The 22,121-nt window shown below is 38.6% G+C and overlaps 1 protein-coding gene across 11 annotated transcripts in view; it reads left to right on the forward strand.

Annotated features, from left to right (window-relative positions):
• PHF3 (PHD finger protein 3) overlaps window positions 1-22,121 on the forward strand; it is a 171,673-nt gene that overhangs the window by 37,145 nt on the left and 112,407 nt on the right. For 8 of the 11 annotated variants that reach the window (XM_043889902.1, XM_043889903.1, XM_043889908.1 and 5 more), the window contains one exon: window positions 20,049-20,210. The exons of 1 other annotated variant lie outside the window; for it this stretch is intronic. In XM_043889902.1, coding sequence (XP_043745837.1) covers window positions 20,049-20,210 — 162 coding nt within the window. Of the gene's footprint in view, window positions 1-18,979; window positions 19,170-20,048; window positions 20,211-22,121 lie in introns of those variants that run through there. 2 more of the 11 variants (XM_043889901.1, XM_043889909.1) reach the window with 2 other exon arrangements.

Raw genomic sequence — 22,121 nt, forward strand, 5'->3', positions numbered from 1 at the left:
TGTCTTATAAATGTAACGTGGCAGAAATAAACTTTAGTAGTTTTCCTCTAAGGACTTCTGTTTACTTGATTTTCCTTAGAAAGGTTCTAGAATTAGAATTTTAGCTAAAATGAACTTGGTAAAGTATCTCTCAGTCCATTACTACTCACAGGAGCCCAGAGGGGCTATTGAAGATAACAAAGTATTTACTGATGCAAACCTATATTGTAGAATGGAATGAGATATATATTTTATGCTGTATAGTTGCTTGAGGCTAAATATGTAAAATATTAATTCATTTTTTACTCATGACTCTTAACCTAGGTATATGTAAGTTTATCTACTACAGTTATGTTTATTAGAATTCATTTCTTATATTTTCCAGGTTATAACAATTCTCTTATGTGTTCTAAATTTACTGCAAATTAATACTCTTTCTTTAAGTTTTTAAAAATTTTCAATTTTTCAGTACAAGTGACATATAAAATTGTATGGCATTTTAAATGCATATCTTGGTGATTTGATATACATTATTAAAGAATTCTCTCCCTCTAGTTAATTAGTACATCCATCATCTCATATACTTACTGTGTGTGTATGGTAAGAACATTTAAGTTTGTTTCATACTATATAATTGAAAGCAGTTTCAGTTATACAATAGAGTGGTATTGAATATAGTCACCATCCATGCTTTTACATTAGCTCCTTAGACCCTAATCATTAAAGCTGAAAGTTTGTACCCTTTTGCCAACCTCAGTCTCATTATTTCCCCTGGGAAACTACCTTTTTACTCTTTTTGTCTTAAGTTTGACCTTTTTTTAGATTCCACATGTAAGTGATAGCTGTGTAATATTTGTATTTTCTTTGTCTGGATTATTTCACTTACCACAATGCCTTCAGGGTCCATCCGTGTCATCCCTAATGGCAGGGTTTCTTCTTTCTCATGACCCAGGGATAGAACCCGCGTCTCCTGCATTGTCAGGTGGATTCTTTACTGCTGAGCCGGTAAAGAATCTGCCTGCAATGCAGGAGTTGTGGCAGAAGCCGTGGATTCTATCCCTGAATTGGGAAGATCCCCTGGAGAAGGAAATGCAATCCACATAAATATTCTTGCCTGGAAGATCCCATGGATAAAGGAGTCTGGCAAGCTAGAGTCCATGGGGTCGCCAAAGAGTCAGGCACGCCTTAGTGACTAAAATAACAACATGGTATTTCTATTTTTAGTATTTTGGGGAACTTCCATAGCGATTGCAGCAGTTTACATTCCTGCCAACAGTACAAATGTACTTTTTCTTCACATCCTTTACAACACTTATATTTCTCTTGTTGTTGTTTTTTTTTCCCCTCTTGTTTTTTTTTGAAGATAACCTTTCTGACAGTTATGAGGTGATATTTCATTGTGGTTTTTAGTTGCATTTCCCAGATGATTAGGAATTGTTGGCACCTTGTCATGTATTTATTGGCCATTTATTTGTATGTCTCCTTTGGTAAAATGTCTGTTTAGTGCTTCACTCATTTTTTAATTGGATTGTTTTCTTGCTGTTCAGTTGAATGAATTCTTCATATGTTTTTGATACTAACCTCTTAGCAGCTGTAGGATATGTTCTGTAGGTTGCCTTTTCATTTTATTGATGGTTTCCTTTGTTGTGCAGAAGCTTTTTAGTTTCATGTAGTCACACTTGTTTATTTTTGCTTTTGTTGCTTTTGCTTTTGGTGTCAAATCCAAAAAATTACTGCCAAGACCAGTATCAGGGAGCTTTTTCTCTTATGTTTTCTTCCAGGAGGTTTTATGGTTTCATGTCTTACGTTCATGTCTTTAACTCATTTTGTGGTGCTTTTTGTGTGTGGTATAAGATAGTGGTCTAGTTTCATCCTTTACATGAGCTATTCAGTTTTCCCAACACCATTTATTGAAGAGACTACTATTTTGTGTATTCTTGATAATTAATGACTATGTATGCGTAAATTTGTTTCTGGGTTCTCAGTTCTGTTCTGTTGATCAGTGTGCTTGTTTTGACTGTTTTATGGTATGATGGTTATATGGTATGTATGATATAGTTTGAAAATGGTATAGCTTGAAAACAAGAAGTATGATGTCTCCAGTTTTGTTCTTCTTTCTCAAGATTGCTTTGGCTATTCAGGGTCTTTTGTGGTTCCATACAAATTTAGGATTGCCTATTCTATTTCTGTGAAAGAGCCATTGGAATTTTGTTAGGGACTGCATTGAATCTGTAGATTGTTTTGGGCATGTTATTAATAGACATTTTGTTGTTCAGTTGCTCAGTCATGTCTGACTCTTTGTGACCCCCATGGACTGTAGACCACCAGCCTCCTCTGCCCATGTAATTTCCCAAGCAAGAATACTGGAGTAGGTTGCCATTTCCTTTTCCATTATTAGCTATGTTCTCAAAATACATAAAACATTAAAATGTAGCACATGCAGTGAAAATTTCATTTTTGGTAAATTTCAGTCTTCAAAACCATTAGCTTTAATCTTTGGTTTTCTAAATTCTTGACAGTCTCTTTCAGATAATCTTCATCTTTTAAAAAATATACATATAATTCTCTTTCCACTTGATGCAGTTTCTTTTAGTCTTCACATCAGCAAGAATATCAATAAGAATATGATTTAGCTTGTTTAGTTAAATTCAACCTAGTGAAACTGCTCCGTTAACTCTGTTCCAGCATCCACTTACAGGTATATATCCAAAAGGAATGAAAACAGGGACTTGAACACTTGTACAACAATGTTCACAGCAGTATTGTACCCAACAGCCAAAAGTTGTAAACAACTCAAGTGTCTGATCACTAAGTAAAAGTTGATTTTCTTCTTGATACAAAGCATCACAGAGCATGTCCACATCATTATTTAGTTTGGACAGAAAGAATATTCCTGAGGCGATTCTGCCAACTGTTGTTGGACCAAAGAAACATCCTGTTTTAGTTTCTCAGCCACTTCTCCAGATTTCCAGATTTCCTTTTCTCCTATTTTCTCCTTCTAAAGTCGATAAAGCCAGTGAGTAGAATAATCCTTGCTATCACTGGTATTCCTAGGATTTATCTGCTGAGATACTGATGAATCTGTTAGTATTTTCAGTCACTGCTGGGGCCTCAAATTGCTTTGCTTAAATACTTGAACCAAGTTTTCAAGCAGACAATTCATGTCCTAATGCTTTCTCAATTCAGTTTCATGTGATAATTGTACATGTTCAAATGATGCCTTTTGCTTTATCAGCTGATTTAAAAATAACTTTTGTCTTGCTGTGTAATAGTCTTGTTTACTCTGCAGATCAAATTTCCCTTTCCAACTGGCATCTTCAATAACTGGATTTTATTTTACCATAGCAGGCAAAATTTTGTCTTTTATGTGAATGATTTGTTTGTCAAGTATCAGAACTTGACTGTTCAAGCTAGAAATATGGACAGCCAGATTATCTTTGCCAAGAGCCTTGCTAGTGAGGCTGTGAAGATTCTTCTCTGCCCATTTTATACTTGATTTCAGGCTCAAATTATTTGCTTACAAGTGAATTAACTGATGTTGAGCACAAATGTATGTCAGCTGCAATCCATAGCTGCCCAGAAGACTTTTATTGATAGTAGTATACACAACATTAAGTAGAATATAAACCCATGAGGGCAGGAATTTGTCACTGTTTTCTGATATATCTGTAATTCCTGTAACAGCAGCTGAAACATACAGTGAGTGTTCAGTCCTAAGCACAGCTTGGATAAACAAATGCATGAATATATAAAAAAATTCAAGGTTTCCAAATTTTTATCTTAAGAGATTAGAACCACCTTATTATAAATCTGACTCCAATCAGGAAGTTACCATGAGTAAACAAAAGAAACAGAATAACAAACCTCTACTCCATAGCACCATTCAGGTTTGACCTAAATCAAGTCCCTTGATTATACAGTGGAAGTGAGAAATAGATTTAGATAGACAGAGTGCCTGATGAACTATGGACGGAGGTTCGTGACATTGTACAGGAGACAGGGATCAACCATCCCCAAGAAAAAGAAATGCAAAAAAGCAAAATGGCTGTCTGAGGAGGCCTTACAAATAGCTATAAAAAGAAGAAAAGTGAAAAGCAAAGGAGAAAAGGAAAGATATACCCACTTGAAAGCAGAGTTACAACGAATAGCAAGGAGAGACAAGAAAGCCTTCTTCAGCGATCAATGCGAAGAAATAGAGGAAAATAACAGAATAGGAAAGACTAGAGATCTCTTCAAGAAAATTAGAAGTACCAAGGGAGCATTTCATGCAGAGATGGGCACAATAAAGGACAGAAATGCTATGGACCTAACAGAAGCAGAAGATATTAAGAAGAGGTGGCAAGAATACACAGAAGTACAAAATAGATCTTCACAATCCATGATAATCACGATGGTGTGATCACTCACACCTAGAGCCATACATCATGGAATGTGAAGTCAAGTGGGCCTTAGGAAGCATCACTACGAACAAAGCTAGTGGAGGTGATGGAATTCTAGTTGAGCTATTTCAAATCCTAAACGATGATGCTGTGAAAGTGCTGCACTCAATATGCCAGCAAATTTGGAAAATACTCAGCAGTGGCCACAGGACTGGAAAAGGTCAGTTTTCATTCCAGTCCCTAAGAAAGGCAATGCCAAAGAATGTTCAAACCATGACATGGTTGTCCTCTTTGCACACACTAGGAAAGTAATCCTCAAAATTCTCCAAGCCAGGCTTTAACAGTACATGAACCCTGAACTTCCAGATGTTCAAGCTGGTTTTCGAAAAGGCAAAGGAACCAGAGATCAAATTGCCAACATCCTCTGGATCATCAAAAAAGCAAGAGAGTTCCAGAAAAACATCTGTTTCTGCTTTATTGACTATGACAAAGCCTTTGCGTGGATCACAATAAACTGTGGAAAATTCTTGAAGAGATGGGAATCCCAGACCACCTGACCTGCCTCTTAAGAAACCTGTATACATGTCAGGAATCAACAGTTAGAAGTGGACATGGAGCAACAGACTGGTTCCAAATAGGAAAAGGAGTACTTCAAGGCTGTATATTGTCACCCTGCTTATTTAACTTGCATGCAGAGTACATCATGAGAAATGCTGGGCTGGAGGAAGCACAAGCTGGAATCATGATTGCCGGCAGAAATATCAATAACCTCAGATATGCAGATGACACCACGCTTATGACAGAAAGTGAAGAAGAACTAAAGAGCCTCATGATGAAAGTGAAAGAGGAGAGTGAAAAAGTTGGCTTAAAGCTCAACATTGAGAAAACTAAGATCATGGCATCCAGTCCCATCTCTTCATGGCAAATAGGGAAACAGTGGAAACAGTGTCAGACTTTATTTTGGGGGGCTCCAAAATCACTGCAGATGGTGATTGCAACCATGAAATTAAAAGACGCTTACTCCTTGGAAGCAAAGTTATGACCAACCTAGACAGGATATTAAAAAGCAGAGTCATTACTTTCCCAAGGAAGGTCCGTCTAGTCAAGGCTATGATTTTTCCAGTAGTCATGTGTGGTTGTGAGAGTTGGAGTATCAAGAAAGCTGAGCACCGAAGAATTGATGCTTTTGAACTGTGGTGTTGGAGAAGACTCTTGAGGGTCCCTTGGACTGCAAGGAGACCCAACCAGTCCATCCTAAAGGAAATCAGTCCTGAATATTCTTTGGAGGGACTGATGCTGAAGCTGAAATTCCAATACTTTGGCCACTTGATGTGAAAAACTGACTCATTGGTAAAGACCCTGATCCTGGGAAAGATTGAGGGCAGGAGGAGAAGGGGATGACAGAGAATGAGAGATTTGGATGGCATCACTGACTCAGTGGTCATGGGTTTGAGTAAACTCCGGGAGTTGGTGATGGAGAGGGATGCCTGGCATCCTGCAGTCCATGGGGTCTCAAAGAGTCGGACATGACTGAGCAATTGAACTGAACTGAACGGAACTCCATATCACGGTAACATTGGCTAACTCCTTCCAGAACTCAGTAAGAATGCTTAATAGTTTTTAAAAACCAGAGATTAGAAGGAGGTATCCCAACATCAAACAGCCAAACAACAGAAAAGCTACCTGCTCAGAAAGATATAATTAGTAATGCAGTAATGCATCAGAGCTAAAGCCGCATTACAACAGATGAATGTTACTGTGTAAAAGAAACTTTGACATTAAATAGAGATTGAAAACAATGCACCAAAAAGAATAAAATACCCGGGAATTATATTTGAGTTTTGGTGCAGTTAGGTTATGTCTTCAATCTGCTGATGTTAATGGGAATTAAATTGGTTGCTCTAGGAGTTACATACATACCAGAAAACAGTGACAAATTCTTGCTCTTGTGGAGTTTATATTCTATTTAGTTTTGTGTATGCTATCAGTAGAGTCTTGTCACGGGGTGCTATGGATTAAGGATGTTAATCACTCTTACATACTGAAAAATATGTAATCCTCCAAGAACTTTTTGCTTAGTCTCATTTGCCTCTGGTTTTCTTTTATGTTTGAATAAAAGCAAACAAAATATTATAGAATGAAGTGCCTTGTTGGGATATGGTTCATTGCAGTGTGAAAATAAATAAAGGTAAGATCCATATTATAGGAGAATTAGTCACCTTCTTTTCACCCAGATCCTGTTTTATGGTAACATTCTCATTAAAATGCATTCCAAGCACCAGCAGCTTACAGCATGTGATTCCACAGTTGTAAGGTGTAATGATTTGGCAACAAGTGGTTGGTGCTCTTTGTTCATTTAAGAAACTGTTGTTGGGTACCCATCATGTGCTGGAGGATACAGTTGTGTTCGAGACAAAATCCCTGTCCTGGAGCTTCCAAGTAGAATGTAAGGTGATAGAGACTGTCTGGTTTTGTTTGGTGGCCAGGGCCATCTCAAAGAATTGGGCTGATCAGGGCAGGTCTGTGTGTGGAGGTGACCCAAGAGAAGCAGTGTGCTTGGACACATGTAGTGGCCAGCCTTTTGAAGATTGTGGGTTCCTGGGTAAGGGAAGAACATTCCTAGTAGAGAAATAGCAAATGAAAAGTATACATTAATTTAAGTGGTTGTTAGTTAATCCTTTTGTCAGATTAAAGTAATCCAATGTTAATAAGTAGTTCTACAGTTGACTTGAACAGTGTGATTTAGGGATGTCAGCCTTCAGCATTGCCTTCCATATCAGAGGTTCCTTGCTGTCCACAGTTCCTCCGTATCTGCGATTTCAAGTACAGAGATTCAGCCAAACATGGGTCATGTGATACTGAGCATTTACAGTTGAAAAAAAAGTTGTGAATAAGTGGACTCCCACAGTTCAAACCTATATTATTCAAGGATCAATTATAGTATCTCCTTGCGTTGTGATTATAGGAATACCTTAATATTTAGTTTTTCAGCCAAGTTGAGTCTGTAATTAGTGGATTATGTAAATAAACTGTAAGACAGTGATTTCCAAACAGCCAAGGAGCAGATTCTGAAGCAACTGAATACTCCCCAGTACCCATTTAACACTCCAGTTTGTATTAATGGTGTTTACCTGGCTACTCTTTAAGTTTTCTGGAGTTGGCTGGGTTGGTGGCCAAGTGCCTCTTCTCTGTGCTTCTTAGAATTATGGAGTGGCGCTAATTCAACTGAAAAATTGTTATGTACATTTTGATATTTTCCTTAATTTCATAATACATGTTGCCTGGTAGTTTAAAAATAAACAAAAACAAAAACCTTTGGTACATTTTTTTGCCCTTATATCCTATACTTAGGTACATATTTGGATATTCATGAAATCAGATACTTAGGTATTTATGATATTAGGTTTTCATGTTTTCTGATTAGGTTTCCTTTTAAAAAACTTAATTAATTAATTAATTTGACTATGCTGGGTCTTATTGTGGCACATGGAATCTATTTCCTTCACCAGGAAACAAACCTGGGCCCCTACATGGGGAGCATGAGTTTTAGCCACTGGACCACCAGGAAAGTCCCATCTGATTAGGTTTCTATTTTCCGTATTTCATGCATATGATCTGTAATTAACATGATGGAGTATCTCTTTTTCTCTGTGCTTGGTAGAAATCTGAAAGAGTCTCTTGTCAGGTTCCTTAACAGTTGAATTTCAGTGTTAGCCACATATCATCGTTTATATTTATTCTTCAGTATAGTTGCCTTGCCCCGTTCTTTTTGTCTGTTGACAACAAACTCCTGGAAGGAATTTCGGTGCTCTCGCCCCGTCTCTCTCCTCCACATTCCGATTTCGCTCTCATCAGCTGCTCTGGGTTGCAAGCAGTGTCACTCTGCCAGATGTGATTTTTGGTTCACCATTCTTGGTTATTCTCTCACCTTCCTGTCTTCCTCTCCGTTTCTTCTGATTCTCCTCTTCATCTTCTTGACCTCTAGGCGCTGGAGTATTTCAGGGTTCAGATTTTAAGCATCTTCTCTCTTTCTACTCACTTTTACAGTGATGTTGTATAATTTTATGAATTGAAAAGTGAAAATGAAAGTGAAGGGTGCTCAGTTGTGTCCAACTCTTTGTGACCTCATGGACCCTGCCAGGCTCCTCTGTCCATGGAATTCTCCAGGCCAGAATACTGGAGTGGGTAGCCATTCCCTTTTCCAGGTGATCTTCCCAACCCAGGGATTGAACCCAGGTCTCCCTCATTGCAGGTGGATTCTTTACCCTCTGAGTCACTGGGGAAGCCCTAATTTTATGACTTACAACACGCTTTATAATTCAGCTCTTAAATATATATACTCCAGACTCCTGTATTTACTTCTTTGGCTGTCTGTTAGGCATTTTAAGCTTAATGTCTAACACTGAACTCGTGGTACCTGCTTCCCCACCTCCCAGTTGTCCTTGTACCACTTTATGCCTACAGTCTCCCTCATTCTAGAAATGTGAACTTCTTTTGAGTTGCTTAACAAAAAAACATTGAAGTCATTTTTGTTTCTTTGATGTTCTGTATTCACTTGATCAGCAGATCCTGTTGGCATTGTTTTCAGAATATATCCAGACCCTGGTATCTCATACACTCATTGCACTTTCTTCACTGCCACTGTGGTTTTAGTCACTACCATTTCTCATCTGGATTATTACATTAGCCTGGAAGTGGTTTCCCTGCTTCTGCCTCTGAGGATTCTGTCCCATATGTTCTCAAAAGAGCATCTAGAGTAATCTTGGAGAGTCAGATCCTATCACCCTTTTATTCACAGTGCTCTGGTCACTTTCCATTTCACACAAAGGAAAAAACTAAAGTTCTCCTGGCCTATGAGACTGAGCCTAGCTTGCCCCTGTACCTTTCTATTTTTACCTGCTCTTCTCCCCGGTTTTGCTAATCTGGCCACGTAGACTTGCCCCCATTCTTCTGTTCTTCCACCATCCTGGGCATGCTCCTGCCTCAGAGTCTAGGTACTTGATGTGCCTTCTAACTAGAAAGCTACTCCCTCAACTTGTTCTGTTTTGCTGAAAATTCACCTTGGCATTGCCATCCCCAGGCTTTTTCTGGCCTGAGCTGTGAGCTTTCTCCTGGCCTGGAAGGTCTTGCGCAGGAGACAACCAGTACCAGTATCCCCGGCTCTCCCTGGCCTCTCAGTTTAAAATTATAGGCCACTGTTTGTTCCCTTCTTTGTACTCCCTATTATTCTTCCCTTTTGTTTATACGCTATATATCTTTTTATTTGTCTCATTCTAGTTAAAAGGAAGTTTCATGGCAACAGTTTTTAAAATTTTTTCTGTTTTATGGAAAACATCAAAGCAGTGAGACTAGTATAATAAATGAACCCTCATCTACCTACCTGTTACTTATACAGTTAGTTAATAGTTCTTCTTTTTCCATTTAAACCCCACTCACTTCTCCTTCAGTACAGTTCAGTCACTCAGTCTTGTCCAACTCTTTTTGACCCTATGGACTGCAGCACGCCAGGCTTCAGTCCTCCTTCAGTTCAGTTCAGTCGCTCAGTCGTGTCCGTCTCTTTGATACCCCATGAATCGCAGCATGCCAGGCCTCCCTGTCCATCACCAACTCCCGGAGTTTACTCAAACTCATGTTCATCGAGTCGGTGGTAGCATCCAGCCATCTCATCCCCTGTCGTCCCCTTCTTCTCCTGCCCCCAGTCCCTCCCAGCATCAGGGTCTTTTCCAGTGAGTCAACTCTTCACATGAGGTGGCCAGAGTATTGGAGTTTCAGCTTCAGCATCAGTCCTTCCAATGAACACCCAGGATTGATCTCCTTTAGGATGGACTGGTTGGATCTCCTTGCAGTCCAAGGGACTCTCAAGAGTCTTCTCCAACACCACAGTTCAAAAGCGTCAATTTTTTGGCGCTCAGCTTTCTTCACAGTCCAACTCTCACATCCATACATGACCACTGGAAAAACCTTAGCCTTGACCAGATGGACCTTTGTTGACAAAGTAATGTCTCAGCTTTTTCATATGCTGTCTAGGTGGGTCATAACGTTCCTTCCAAGGAGTAAGCGTCTTTTAATTTCATGGCTGCAGTCACCATCTGCAGTGATTTTGGAGCCCCCCAAAATAAAGTCAGCCACTGTTTCCACTATTTCCCATCTATTTCCCATGAGGTGATGGGACCAGATGCCATGGTCTTATTTTTCTGAATGTTAAGCTTTAAGCCAACTTTTTCACTCTACTCTTTCACTTTCATCAAGAGGCTTTTTAGTTCCTCTTCACTTTCTGCCATAAGGGTGGTGTCATCTGCACATCTGAGGTTGTTGATATTTCTCCCGGCAATCTTGATTCCACCTTGTGCTTCTTCCAGCCCAACGTTTCTCATGATGTACTCTGCATGTAAGTTAAATAAGCAGGGTGACAATATACAGCCTTGACATACTCCTTTTCCTATTTGGAACTTACCTCCCCTCAACCAAGATTATTTTGAAGAAGAGCTCAGAAATCATATAATTTCATTTGTAAATATTTCAGTATGTATCTCTAAAATAAAAGATTTATTTAAAAAAATAGTATCATTATTATCCTATCTAAAATAGATACCTTTTAATATTTCCAAGTATGTAGTCAGTGTTCATTTATTTACCCAATTCCCACACATTTTTCTTTTTACGGTTTGAATTAGAATTGAAATAGGTCAATATATTCATATGTTCATTTGGTTGCTTATCAGTCTGTGTAAACGCTTATCCCCCTTACTAGTACTAAATGGCCTCCCAGCTGACTCAGTGGTAAAGAATCCTCCTGCCAGTGCAGGAAGTGCAGGATAAATGGGTTCAATCTCTGGTTCAGGATGTTCCCCTGGAGAAGGAAATGCAACTCACTCCAGTGTTCTTGCCTGGGAAATCCTATGTACAGACGAGCCTGGAGGGCTATCGCCCATAGGGTCTCAAGGAGTCAGACAGAACTGAGCGACTGAGCATGTACACACGTTTCTATTTCTAACTCCTTCTTCACATTTAGTGAAGAAACCAGGTTGTTTGTCTTGAGAGAATTCTGTATCATTGGTATCTGGAATAATCTATGCCAGCATGTGACGCATAGTAGGTGCTCAGTATTTTTGAATGAATTACTATAAAGGTACATAATTCATGGTATTTTAGGATGAAATTAAAATGCTCAGATTTAGGGAATGATTACCATCTCACTTTTATAATAACGTGATAGAATCATTTTGGCAATAAGAGAAATTATTTTGACAGTTGGGGAGGGGTCACGGTGAAGGGTACTTAGGGCTACAGAAAATGGTTTGAAAAATATAGTATCTGCTAAGATATTATAATGGCTACTCTCTTATGTTTTCAGTCAAGCGTGCAGTCAAGCACTTGTTAGGATAGTTTTTACAGTAGCCTTTCAGTGGAGGGAGATAATACCTACATTTTCTCAGTGAATTGAGGTTCACTGGGGGAAGCAGAAGGAAAGTGAGCATTAATGTTTTTCTTCATAAATTTTATAGAATTAGGCACAACTCTTTAAAATCAGGTACATGTATAACTTTAAAAAGGAAAAATTTTAAAAGTGGCGCCAGTGATTGTGTATTTTTTGGGGAAATTCTTTTTGACAAAGTGTTTTTAATATGAGATGGATTAGAAAGTATGAATAAGAAGAAGGAGAAAGCTGCTTCCTGAAATAACTATCATTGCATTTTGGTGTATGTTTTATTGGTATGTGTGTGAGAACATAAAGTTCGGGAAGCAGTTTTACCATGTGCACTTCTTTCCCTCATAACATGCCTTTAACATATTGAAGGCTCTAAAGATTTGCAGTGAAGAAACTGTTTTAACTTCATTTAACCTAGTGTCTTTTAGATTTGTTTGATAGAAACTCTCTTTCTGTGAAATATTAATCAGTTTTTCCCAAAGTATGAATTGTTTGACAAAAGTCGAAATACTTGTGCATGTTTAAACATAAGACTTTAGAATATGTTAAATTTCAACAGAAAGGATGGATAATTTAATCCTGTTGGAATAACTGAAGACAGTATTCTGAAGAAAAATTAACTTAGATTATGAGATAATACTAAAATAAGTTAAACGAGGGGGAAAATACTTCCATTAAATAGGTAATGAAGGTATTACAAAGAGTTTGTATAAGTTCTTGAGGAAAAAACGCATTAAGACCAGCCTAGAAGAGAAGGCCGAGCTAAAAAAAACACAGAAAGGCAGTATGTATGTCAGGCTTATAGTAACTGTGTTTCTTTTAAAAATCTGCAACTCAGTGCTAGCAAGTTCTTAATTGAGACTTAATATGAAACTTTTTGCACTGTAAATTGTTTATACTCTATCAAAAGTCATGTGATGAGATTGAAAAATAGTAGAATATGTAAATTTGCCTTCTGTGACTCAGTAAACTTGTGTTTTTAAATTTATCGTAAAGAAGAAATTTTAGAGGGAAAAAGATAGTAGCATTATTTGTATTTTTAAAATTAGAAACATACCAATATTTAAAATGATAAATTCACCCCCAAATGACTCATTGTACATGTAACACACAAATTGATGATGTGTATAATGACGTGGACTCTCTTTGGAAGGAATGTGTGAATCATCCATAAAGGAAACACTTTCTGAAGGGAGGCCCTTAGAGGCTGGGTGGTAGTCTGCTGCTGTGTTAGAGGAGAAACCTGAGGGGGCTCTGTTAAGAGGATGTATCTGTGGAACATTTTATGTTACTTCAGATCACGAACTCTGAAATAGATAAGTAACCTTTATTGTCATGACTTTGCAAAGAGACCATGCTCTTTCGGTTTTTCTCAAGTCTGATAATTAGGGCCAAGTTTCATAATAGAGGAGATAATATCCTAAGAAGCAGTGGAGTTTGGCCTTTGTACTGCCAGCGTGAGTTGAATTAAGGCTTGTCAGATGTGAAGTCTCTGCAGTACTGTGGTTCTCCCTTCTGTATGGTGTAAAGTGACTTAAACTTATGCCAGTTTTGAGAAATTTAATAAATTTTACCTTAACAAGGGAACATTTCACCTAGAGATGGGCATAATAACGGACAGAAACAGTAGAGACCTAGTCGACACTGAAGATCAATAAGAGATGGAAGGAATACACAGAAGAACTGTACAAAAAAGATATTAATGAACTGGCTAACTACGGTGGTGTGATTCTGGAGTGTGAAGTCAAGTGAGCCTCAGGGATCACTGCTGTGAAGCTAGTGGATGCAATGGAATTCTAGTTCAGTTCAGTCGCTTAGTCGTGTCCGACTCTTTGTGACCCTCTGGGCTGCGGCATGCCAGGCCTCCCTCTCCATCACCAACTCCTGGAGCTTACTGAAACTCAGGTCCATTGAGTCGGTGATGCCATCCAACCATCTCATCCTCTGTAGTCCCCTTCTCCTCCTGCCCCCAATCTTTCCCAACATCAGAGTCTCTTCCAGTGAGTCAGTTCTTTGCAGCTGGCCAACATATTGGAGTTTCAGCTTCAGCAAGTCCTTCCAATGAATATTCAGGACTGATTTCCTTTAGGATGGACTGGTTGGATATCCTTGCAGTCCAAGAGACTCTCAAGAGGCTTCTCCAACACCACTGTTCAAAAGCATCAATTCTTTGGTGCTCAGCTTTCTTTATAGTCCAGCTCTCACATCCATACATGACTACTGGAAAAACTGCAGCTTTGACTAGATGGATCTTTGTTGACAAAGTAATGTCTCTGCTTTTTAATATCCTGTCTAAGTTGGTCATAACTTTGCTTCCAAGGAGTAAGCATCTTTTAATTTCATGGCTGCAGTCACCATCTGCAGTGATTTTGGAGCCCCCCAAAATAAAGTCTGTCACTGTTTCCATTTTTCCCCATCTATTTAGTTCTTCGCTTTCTACCATAAGGGTGGTGTCATCTGCATATCTGCGGTTATTGATATTTCTCTCAGCAGTCTTGATTCCAGCTTATGCTTTATCCACCCCAACATTTCCCATAATATACTCTGCATATAAGTTAAATAAGCAGGGTGACAGTATACAGCCTTGACATAGTCCTTTCCCAATTTGGAACCACTCTGTTGTTGCATGTCCAGTTGTAACTGTTGCTTCTTGACCTCCATACAGATTTCTCAGGAGGCAGGTAAAGTGGTCTGGTATTCCCATCTCCTAAAGAATTTTCCACAGTTTGTTGTGATCCAGACAGTCAAAGGCTTTGGCATAGTCAATAAAGGAGAAGTAGATGTTTTTCTGGAACTCTCTTGCTTTTTTGATGATCCAGCGGGTGTTGGCCATTTGATCCTCTGGTTCCTCTGCCTTTTCTAAATCCAGCTTGAACATATGGAAGTTCACGGTTCACATACTGTTGAAGCCTGGCTTGGAGAATTCTGAGCATTACTTTGCTAGCCTGAGATGAGTGCAATTATGTGGTAGTTTGAGCATTCTTTGGCATTGCCTTTCTTTGGGATTGGAATGAAAACTGAACTTTTCCAGTTGTAGGAATTCCAGTAGAGCTATTCAAAATCCTAAAGGATGATGCTGTCAAATTGTTGCATTCAACATGTCAGCAAATTTGGAAGACCCAGCAGTGGCCACAGGACTGGAAAAGGTCAGTCCTCATCCCAATTCCCAAGAAGGGTAGTACTAAAGAATGTTCATACCATCGGATAGTTGCACTCATCTCCTACACTAGTAAGATCATGCTTAAAATCTTGCACGCTAGGCTTAAGCATTACCTGAATCAAGAACTTGGAGACGTCCGAGTTGGGTTTAGAAAAGTCAGAGGATCCAGAGACAAATTGCCAATATTCCGTGGATCATAGAGAAAGCAAAGGAATTCCAGAAAAAGCATCTACCTCTGTTTCATAGACCACGTTAAAGCCTTTGACTGTGTGGACCATACAAATTGTGGAAAGCTCTTAAAGAGATGGGAATACCAGACCATCTTACTTGTCTCCTGAGAAACCTGTATTTGGGTCAAGAAACAGAACCATGTATAGAGCAACAGATTGGTTCAGGATTGAGAAAGGAATATGACAGAGCTGTCTGCTGTCACCCTGTTTATTTAACCTATATGCTGAGCACATCATGAGAAATGCCGGGCTGGATGAGTTACAAGCTGGAATCAAGGTAGGCAGGAGAAACATCAGCAACCTCAGATATGTGAATGATACCACTGTAATGGCAGAAAGCGAAGAGGAACTAAAGAGCCTCTTGATAAGGGTGAAGGAGGAGAGTGAAAGAGCTGGCTTAAAACTAAATATTAAGAAAACTAAGATCATGGCATCCAGTCCCATTACTTCATGGCAAATAGGAGAAAACGTGGAAGGTAGTGACAGATTTCCTCTTCTTCAGCTCTAATATCACTGCAAATGGTGACTGTAGCCATGAAATCAGAAGATTATTGCTTCTTGGCAGGAAAGCTATGACAGATCTACAAAGTGTGTTGAAAAGCTGAGATGTGACTGCTGACAAAGGTCCATATAGTCACCTATGGTCTTCCCAGTGATTACTTACGGTTGTGAGAGCTGGACCATAAAGGAGGCAGAGTGTCAAAAGAATTGATGTCTTCGAGCTGTGGTGCTGCAGAAGACTCCTGAATGTCCCTTTTACAGCAAGGAGATCAAACCAATCAAAATATTAAGGGAGATCAACTCTGAATACTGGTTGGAAGGACTGCCACTGAAGCCTGAAGCTCCAGTATTTTGGCCACCCGATGTGAATAGCCGATTCATTGGAAAAGTCTCTGATGCTGGGAAAGATTGAGTGCAGAAGGAGAAGAGGGCATCAGAGAATGAGATGGCTGGATGTCATCACTGATGCAGTGAACAGGAACTTGGGCAAACTTCGGGAGTTTCTTCCTGGCCTGCTACAGTCCTTGGGGTCGCAAACAGTGGAACATGACTGGGTGACTGAACAACAACAGCAGGAATTAGTGTCAGGAGGATTTCATGGAGGCGTGACTCAGCAGATTTAATGAGGGCTGTTTGTAGGTGAGGATGGGAAGAATTTCAGTGATCTGAATTCAGGCTTAGGGAGATTTTGAGTATGATTATAGGCTTTATGCCAGAATTTCAAAATAAGAATGACTGAAGTATGGGAGGGAGGAAAGTCATATTGTTTTCCTACATTATGCATGGCTGTCCACTGCCTCATACAGAATTCAGGTCATTGCTATTTTTTTGATAACCCCAGATTCCTTAATTTTTTGATAACCCCAGATTCCTTTTTTAGTGGATATATTGAGAACTTTAGAAACATTGATTATCAAATACTGAATCTTGGTTTGCCTTTGGCAATGGGAGGGGCAGACGTTGGAGGTCTCTGAGAATAAATAGAGATGTGAAAAGAGTACAGATTCTACTTTCTACGTTACTGCTTTCTATTCATTTTCTTAGTGGAAGCTGTTGGACTGAACTTTCCAAAACTTAAATATCTAATTGGATGGGTTTTACAAGAGATTGTTCGTTCTGTACTCTGATTTACTTTGATCAGACATGGATTAGAAGAAAGAAATTTCAGGTATATTTTTAATGGAATATTTGTTCTAGGGGGAGTTGAGGGGAAAAAGAATACATAAATTGTGATGGTGGGGTCCATGATAGGGGAGACTGAACCAAAGTCCACAGTTTCTACGTGCCAGGTTCTGTTCTAAGCCCTGCACTCACACTGACATAATCATCACAGTGCACTGCTGACCACTAGCATGATTTCTGCTTCATAGAGCAGCTTGAGGCACAGCGAGGTTAAGCAGGTGCATTGGTTTTGGGGGGCCTACTGCTTGAGAGCCGTGGAAATGTTGGAGACAACCTAGAACTTGATTTTTTTTTGCTTCCCCGTGTTATGGAGAGACCAGTGTGATTGGAGCACTGTGAGTCAGTGGTTGAGAAGTCAGGAAAGTAGGTGGGGGCTGCTCTTCGATGGATCGCGGAGGCCCTGGCTGGGATTTTGAAAATGTATCTCAAGTGTGTGAACATACATTTGTATTGGTAAGGGTTTGGAGGATAGAAGAATGGTAACATGATATAACTTTATATTTTGGAAGAATCTAAGATATAGTTATGGCGTCTGGAAAACAAACTGTGAGTATGAGTGTGTGTGTGTGGCAGGTGGCTGTGGAGGATCCTAGGACACTAGGGGACTTGATGGGAGATGATGGTGGTGTGGGGAGAAGGTGAGTTGTGGGAGTGGTCAGTGGTGATCAGACAGGTGATGTGTTTTATAGATAGAGCTAGCTAGCAGGTTGAGCTGACCCTTGAATATGGGATATGAGGAGAGAGGCGCTGGGGATAGTTCTAGAGCTTTAGCATTGAGCAGCTGGGTTCCATTACTGGGACCGTCTTAGGACAGTTTTACTGAGGGGAGGGGAAATGGGTAGAATCAATGTTTCTTTTCTATGTTAACCTTGAGATACTTGTTTGACAACCTAGTAGATATGTCAGATCACACTCTTAGGAGGTCATATGTGAGCTTGGGGCTGGGGAGGATAACTTTGGGAGTCAAACGAGTATATATGGACTGGATAAAATCATTTAGGGAGGAGTGAGTGCACATAAAATGCACTTTATGTGCATAGAGTGCACATAAAGTGCTTTTAAGTCCTTTGGTGTGTGATATCTGCAAGAAGAGATCTATAAAGCATGTTGAGAAGTAGTCAGGGAGGAGTGTGTGATGTTCAGAAATTAAGTGAGAAAAAGGGGCTCAGGATGGGGAGAGGGGTCAACTGTAGCTGCCAGGAAAGGGAATAAGGTAAAATCTAATAATTGACCTCTGGATTTGTCTTTGCTAAACCTATGATCCTGCTGTGCAGTATAGCCCTAAAATTCAGATTGCCTTTTTATAATCCTGCCAATGAGCGCTGTTAATCAGGTTTTAATCACTTTTCTCCTGTTTTTTGAATTATTACTTTCTCTCCTGATTACAATACAAAATGCATGTTTGTTATAGAAAATATACAGTGATTTAAACCCCACTTCCCCAATTCCTTACCCCACCATACCACCAGATAGTCACAGATAACCTTCCTTCCTTCATCCATTTCTTCATACATGTATGCATATAATGTTTAACTTTTGCTTTTTAAAGTAAACATGATAGAACTAATTATCTAATGTTAAAGATTCTCTGAGAATGTGTATGAATGTGTGGCAGCATCCATCATGGTGGAGTAACCTTCTAACAGAACTCCCCATGTTTCCCCCAGTTATATCTTAAATGAGTCATGATGAATTTTCCTAAGATAAATTCTTGTCTAAGCCTTTAGTACATATAGCATAGTGATAAAAAACATGGACTCTGTTTTTGAGAGTAATCCATGCATATAGCAGGAAGTGTGGAAAATAGGGAAAAAATATTTTACAGAGTAATTGTTGTTATAATTTTCATCCATTTCTTGCTAATCTTTTTTGGTTTTTTTTTGGTTTGTCTAAATGTGCATGTACAACATTTCATTTGTCTATTACTAACAAGGATCACACTATGTTTTCTAGCCAGCATTTTTTCATAATTTATTCTCTCTTCTATACTTAATATAATATTTTGGTTGAAGTATATAAGGAGTTTCATAATTCTGTTTTGTTGTCAAATTGCTCTTCAAAAGGATTGTACCATTTGAAAGTATATTTATAAAGAATTTTGTTCTCTTTAAATTTTTAGGATAGACCACTTTCTTGTTGAACTCTTAAATGAAGTTCTACTTGGATACAAAGATGAGGACTAGATAACTTCTTGAGGTTCCTTCTAACCCCTAGGATGAAGATAATAACTAACATTTGTGTAGTGCTCTAAAGTTACAAAGTGAGTTCTCATACATCATCTCACTTGATCCTCACAACAGCCCTGTGAGGTAGGTAGGACAGGTATTGTTGTTCTCGTTTTAGAGATAAACTGGTAGAGAGGTTAAGGATTTTGTCAGGTTTTATTTAAGTGTTTTAGCAGGAACTTGAATCCAGGCCATAAGACTGCAATAATCACATTCTTTTCACAAGATATTATACAACTGCACATTTAGAATTGCTATAATATCAGCTAGTAAAATGACATTTGTTCGGTACAGAAATAAACCTGTTGATAATATGAATACAGTGTCTTCCATTCCTTTTCCATGCTTCCTCCCCTGCCATTAAATGAATGACTCTTTTGATTAGGGGAAGGTAACTTAATTATATAGTTACATTAAACATCTACTGTTTTCCCCAACTTGTGGGGGGAGGGGGAAGTTACATTGTGTTTATCATTCTGTGTGTGTGTGTGTTTGTGTGCGCATGCACTTGATGTAACTCAAAAGTATATCTCCATTACTTAGTCTCACACATGTAGCATAGAAGTCTTCAAGGAATAGATTACAGCTAGAACTTGAATCTTTTGGTTCTAGCATGATCCTAGAATCACAAGCTTTTCAGGGTATTTACTCTTTTTTGTACTTCTTTAACCAAAATTGGGATTATTTAAGTACTCCAGGTGTAGCTGCGTACGATGTTCACAGAGGTACAGGAAGTGATAAGTGAGAGTGTGTGACAGTGGAGGGCAAACCAAGAAGAATCACAGCCAGTCTTCTTTTGACCAGTTGCCTCGTAAGGTAGAAGTTTGTAAACTGAACTGGGAGCTTGTTAGTGGCATTATCCCATTTTAGGAAGCTGTCTCACAGTGTTTTCTGTACTGCCTTTAAACACTTAACATCACCAATATTTAAAAAAAAATTTGTTTTGTTTTTTTTTTTCCCTAGTTGTTGGTCTTGACGATATTATGGATGAAGGAGTTGTTAAAGAAAGTGGCAATGATACCATTGATGACGAAGAACTGATTTTACCTAACAGGAATTTGAGGGACAAAGTAGAAGAAAATTCAGTGAGATCACCAAGAAAATCACCTCGTTTAATGGCACAAGGTAACTCTACCAAAGAGAACTAGCTAGAAAATCAAATGTAGGGACAGATGTAATAGAGGTAAACTTGCTGAGCAGTGATAGTATTTTCTTGGTCGTTTGCTAACCTGAGGCATTTTGATAATCAGTTTTGAGATTATGTCAATCTGCTGGTATGATTTTTTAAAAGTTCTTGTTGAAATTACACATGATTCAGAGAGTTGACTAGTCCTATGAGTTTCTAGTACTTGCCATCCTACTACTTTTTTCCCTTTTCTCAGAGGAAACTTTGATTTTATTAATTATTGTTACTTTTTTGGTATTCCATGTCTCTTAAGTAACACATGTATGTTGCTACTTCTTGATTATTCTGATGATTGTATTTATTGATTTCCCATTCCAGATGGTGAATTTAGCACTCTTTTCTCCTCTTGTTGCCCCATGAAACAAAAGTATATTTTCTTATCTTTCTAATAGATAATTTCATAAGATCAGTAGTAATTACTTATGTTATTATGAGTCAGTATGCTGTTAGTGATGATCCTTTTAATAAACTGTTCTATACAACTTTGTCTTTCTGATTTAATAATTGATCATTTGCTTATTAGTTTACACGTTTGCAGACACAGCTTTTAATGTACATATCAGTAATTACACCCCAACTACTCTGCCAGTGGTCTGAATATTTTCTGAATATATTTGTGCATATCAGGCATTCTGTCATTTTCGTCTTGTTGAGGGAAGCATCTTTGGGGACCTTCTGATCTGCTTCTGTGTGCGGTGCTGTGTTAGCCCTGTGTAAGCTAGAGATGTGGCTCTTGTCCACAGAGCTCCCTTTACTAGTCTTCTGAGTATTCTGTTCTGTATTGCAGTTCCTATTTACTTTTCTTTGGTTTAGCTCCTTCGTTGTGGTGACACACCTCTTCTAGTAGTTTTGTGAGGAAAAGGAGTATGTATATATATATTTTCAAACCTTGTATGTTTGCAAATGTATTTATAATTTAGTCTCACTTTGGAATCATGGTCTGATTAAACATAGAATTCAAGGTTGCAAATTGTTTTTCCTCAGAAACTTGAAAGTGATGCTCTATTTTCAGTCTGGGAAAATCCCTTGAATTATTTCACAGATTATTTTCCCCTTTATTTTCTCAGCCCTTGTTTCCTGGAACTCCTATCATTCAAGTATTAGATAGTAGGGATTGGCTCTTCTGTTTTCTTCACTTATCCACCTCTATCTTCTTCCTCTTCTTACTGAATTTTTCTCATGTTTATCCATCAACTTTTTCATCAAATTCTGAATGTTGTTTTTTTGTTTTGGGTATAATGCTTTTTGTAGCATTTTGGCCTTGTTTCACGCATGTGGTATCTTATGTTGTCTTTCATAAAGTACTTAACGATGTTTTAAACTTTTTAAAATTTCTTTTCCTTTTTCTTTTTTTTTTTTTTGCTTCTGTCTTTCATGTTAAGAGACTTTCCTAAAATGTCTGATTATTGGTAGCTTGCTCAGTGTTTAATGTTTTGTCAACTGTGAGCATTCTTTATGGTAATCTGGCTGTGTTACTTTTTGGAAGGATCCCTGATGTTAGAATTTAGGCTTGTTAGATTACTAGCATACATGGAAATCCTTTAGGGAAGGTGATGGGGGCATGTCAGCTTTCAGCACATAGAGATTCACATAATCTTAAAAATTTCAGTGTACTTTACTGCCGCTCTTATTTGTGCTCAGTGTTCCTTAGTCTTGAAACTGTTTTTATACTCCTTAAAGAGTAAGCCTCTGGTCTTAGATAAGAAATTGGGAAGAGCAGTTGCCCAATAGATGGAGCAGAGGAGAGGGAGCTTGAGGTCCAACTGCTTCTTAAACAGCTTAGCTTTCAACTGCTCGTGTGAACTGCCTGTCTTCCTCCCTGCTTTAGGATCATCCGGGGTCACCAGTTT

This window comes from Cervus elaphus, chromosome 28, assembly GCF_910594005.1.
Source record: "Cervus elaphus chromosome 28, mCerEla1.1, whole genome shotgun sequence".
In the NCBI taxonomy this organism is placed as follows: domain Eukaryota; kingdom Metazoa; phylum Chordata; class Mammalia; order Artiodactyla; family Cervidae; genus Cervus; species Cervus elaphus.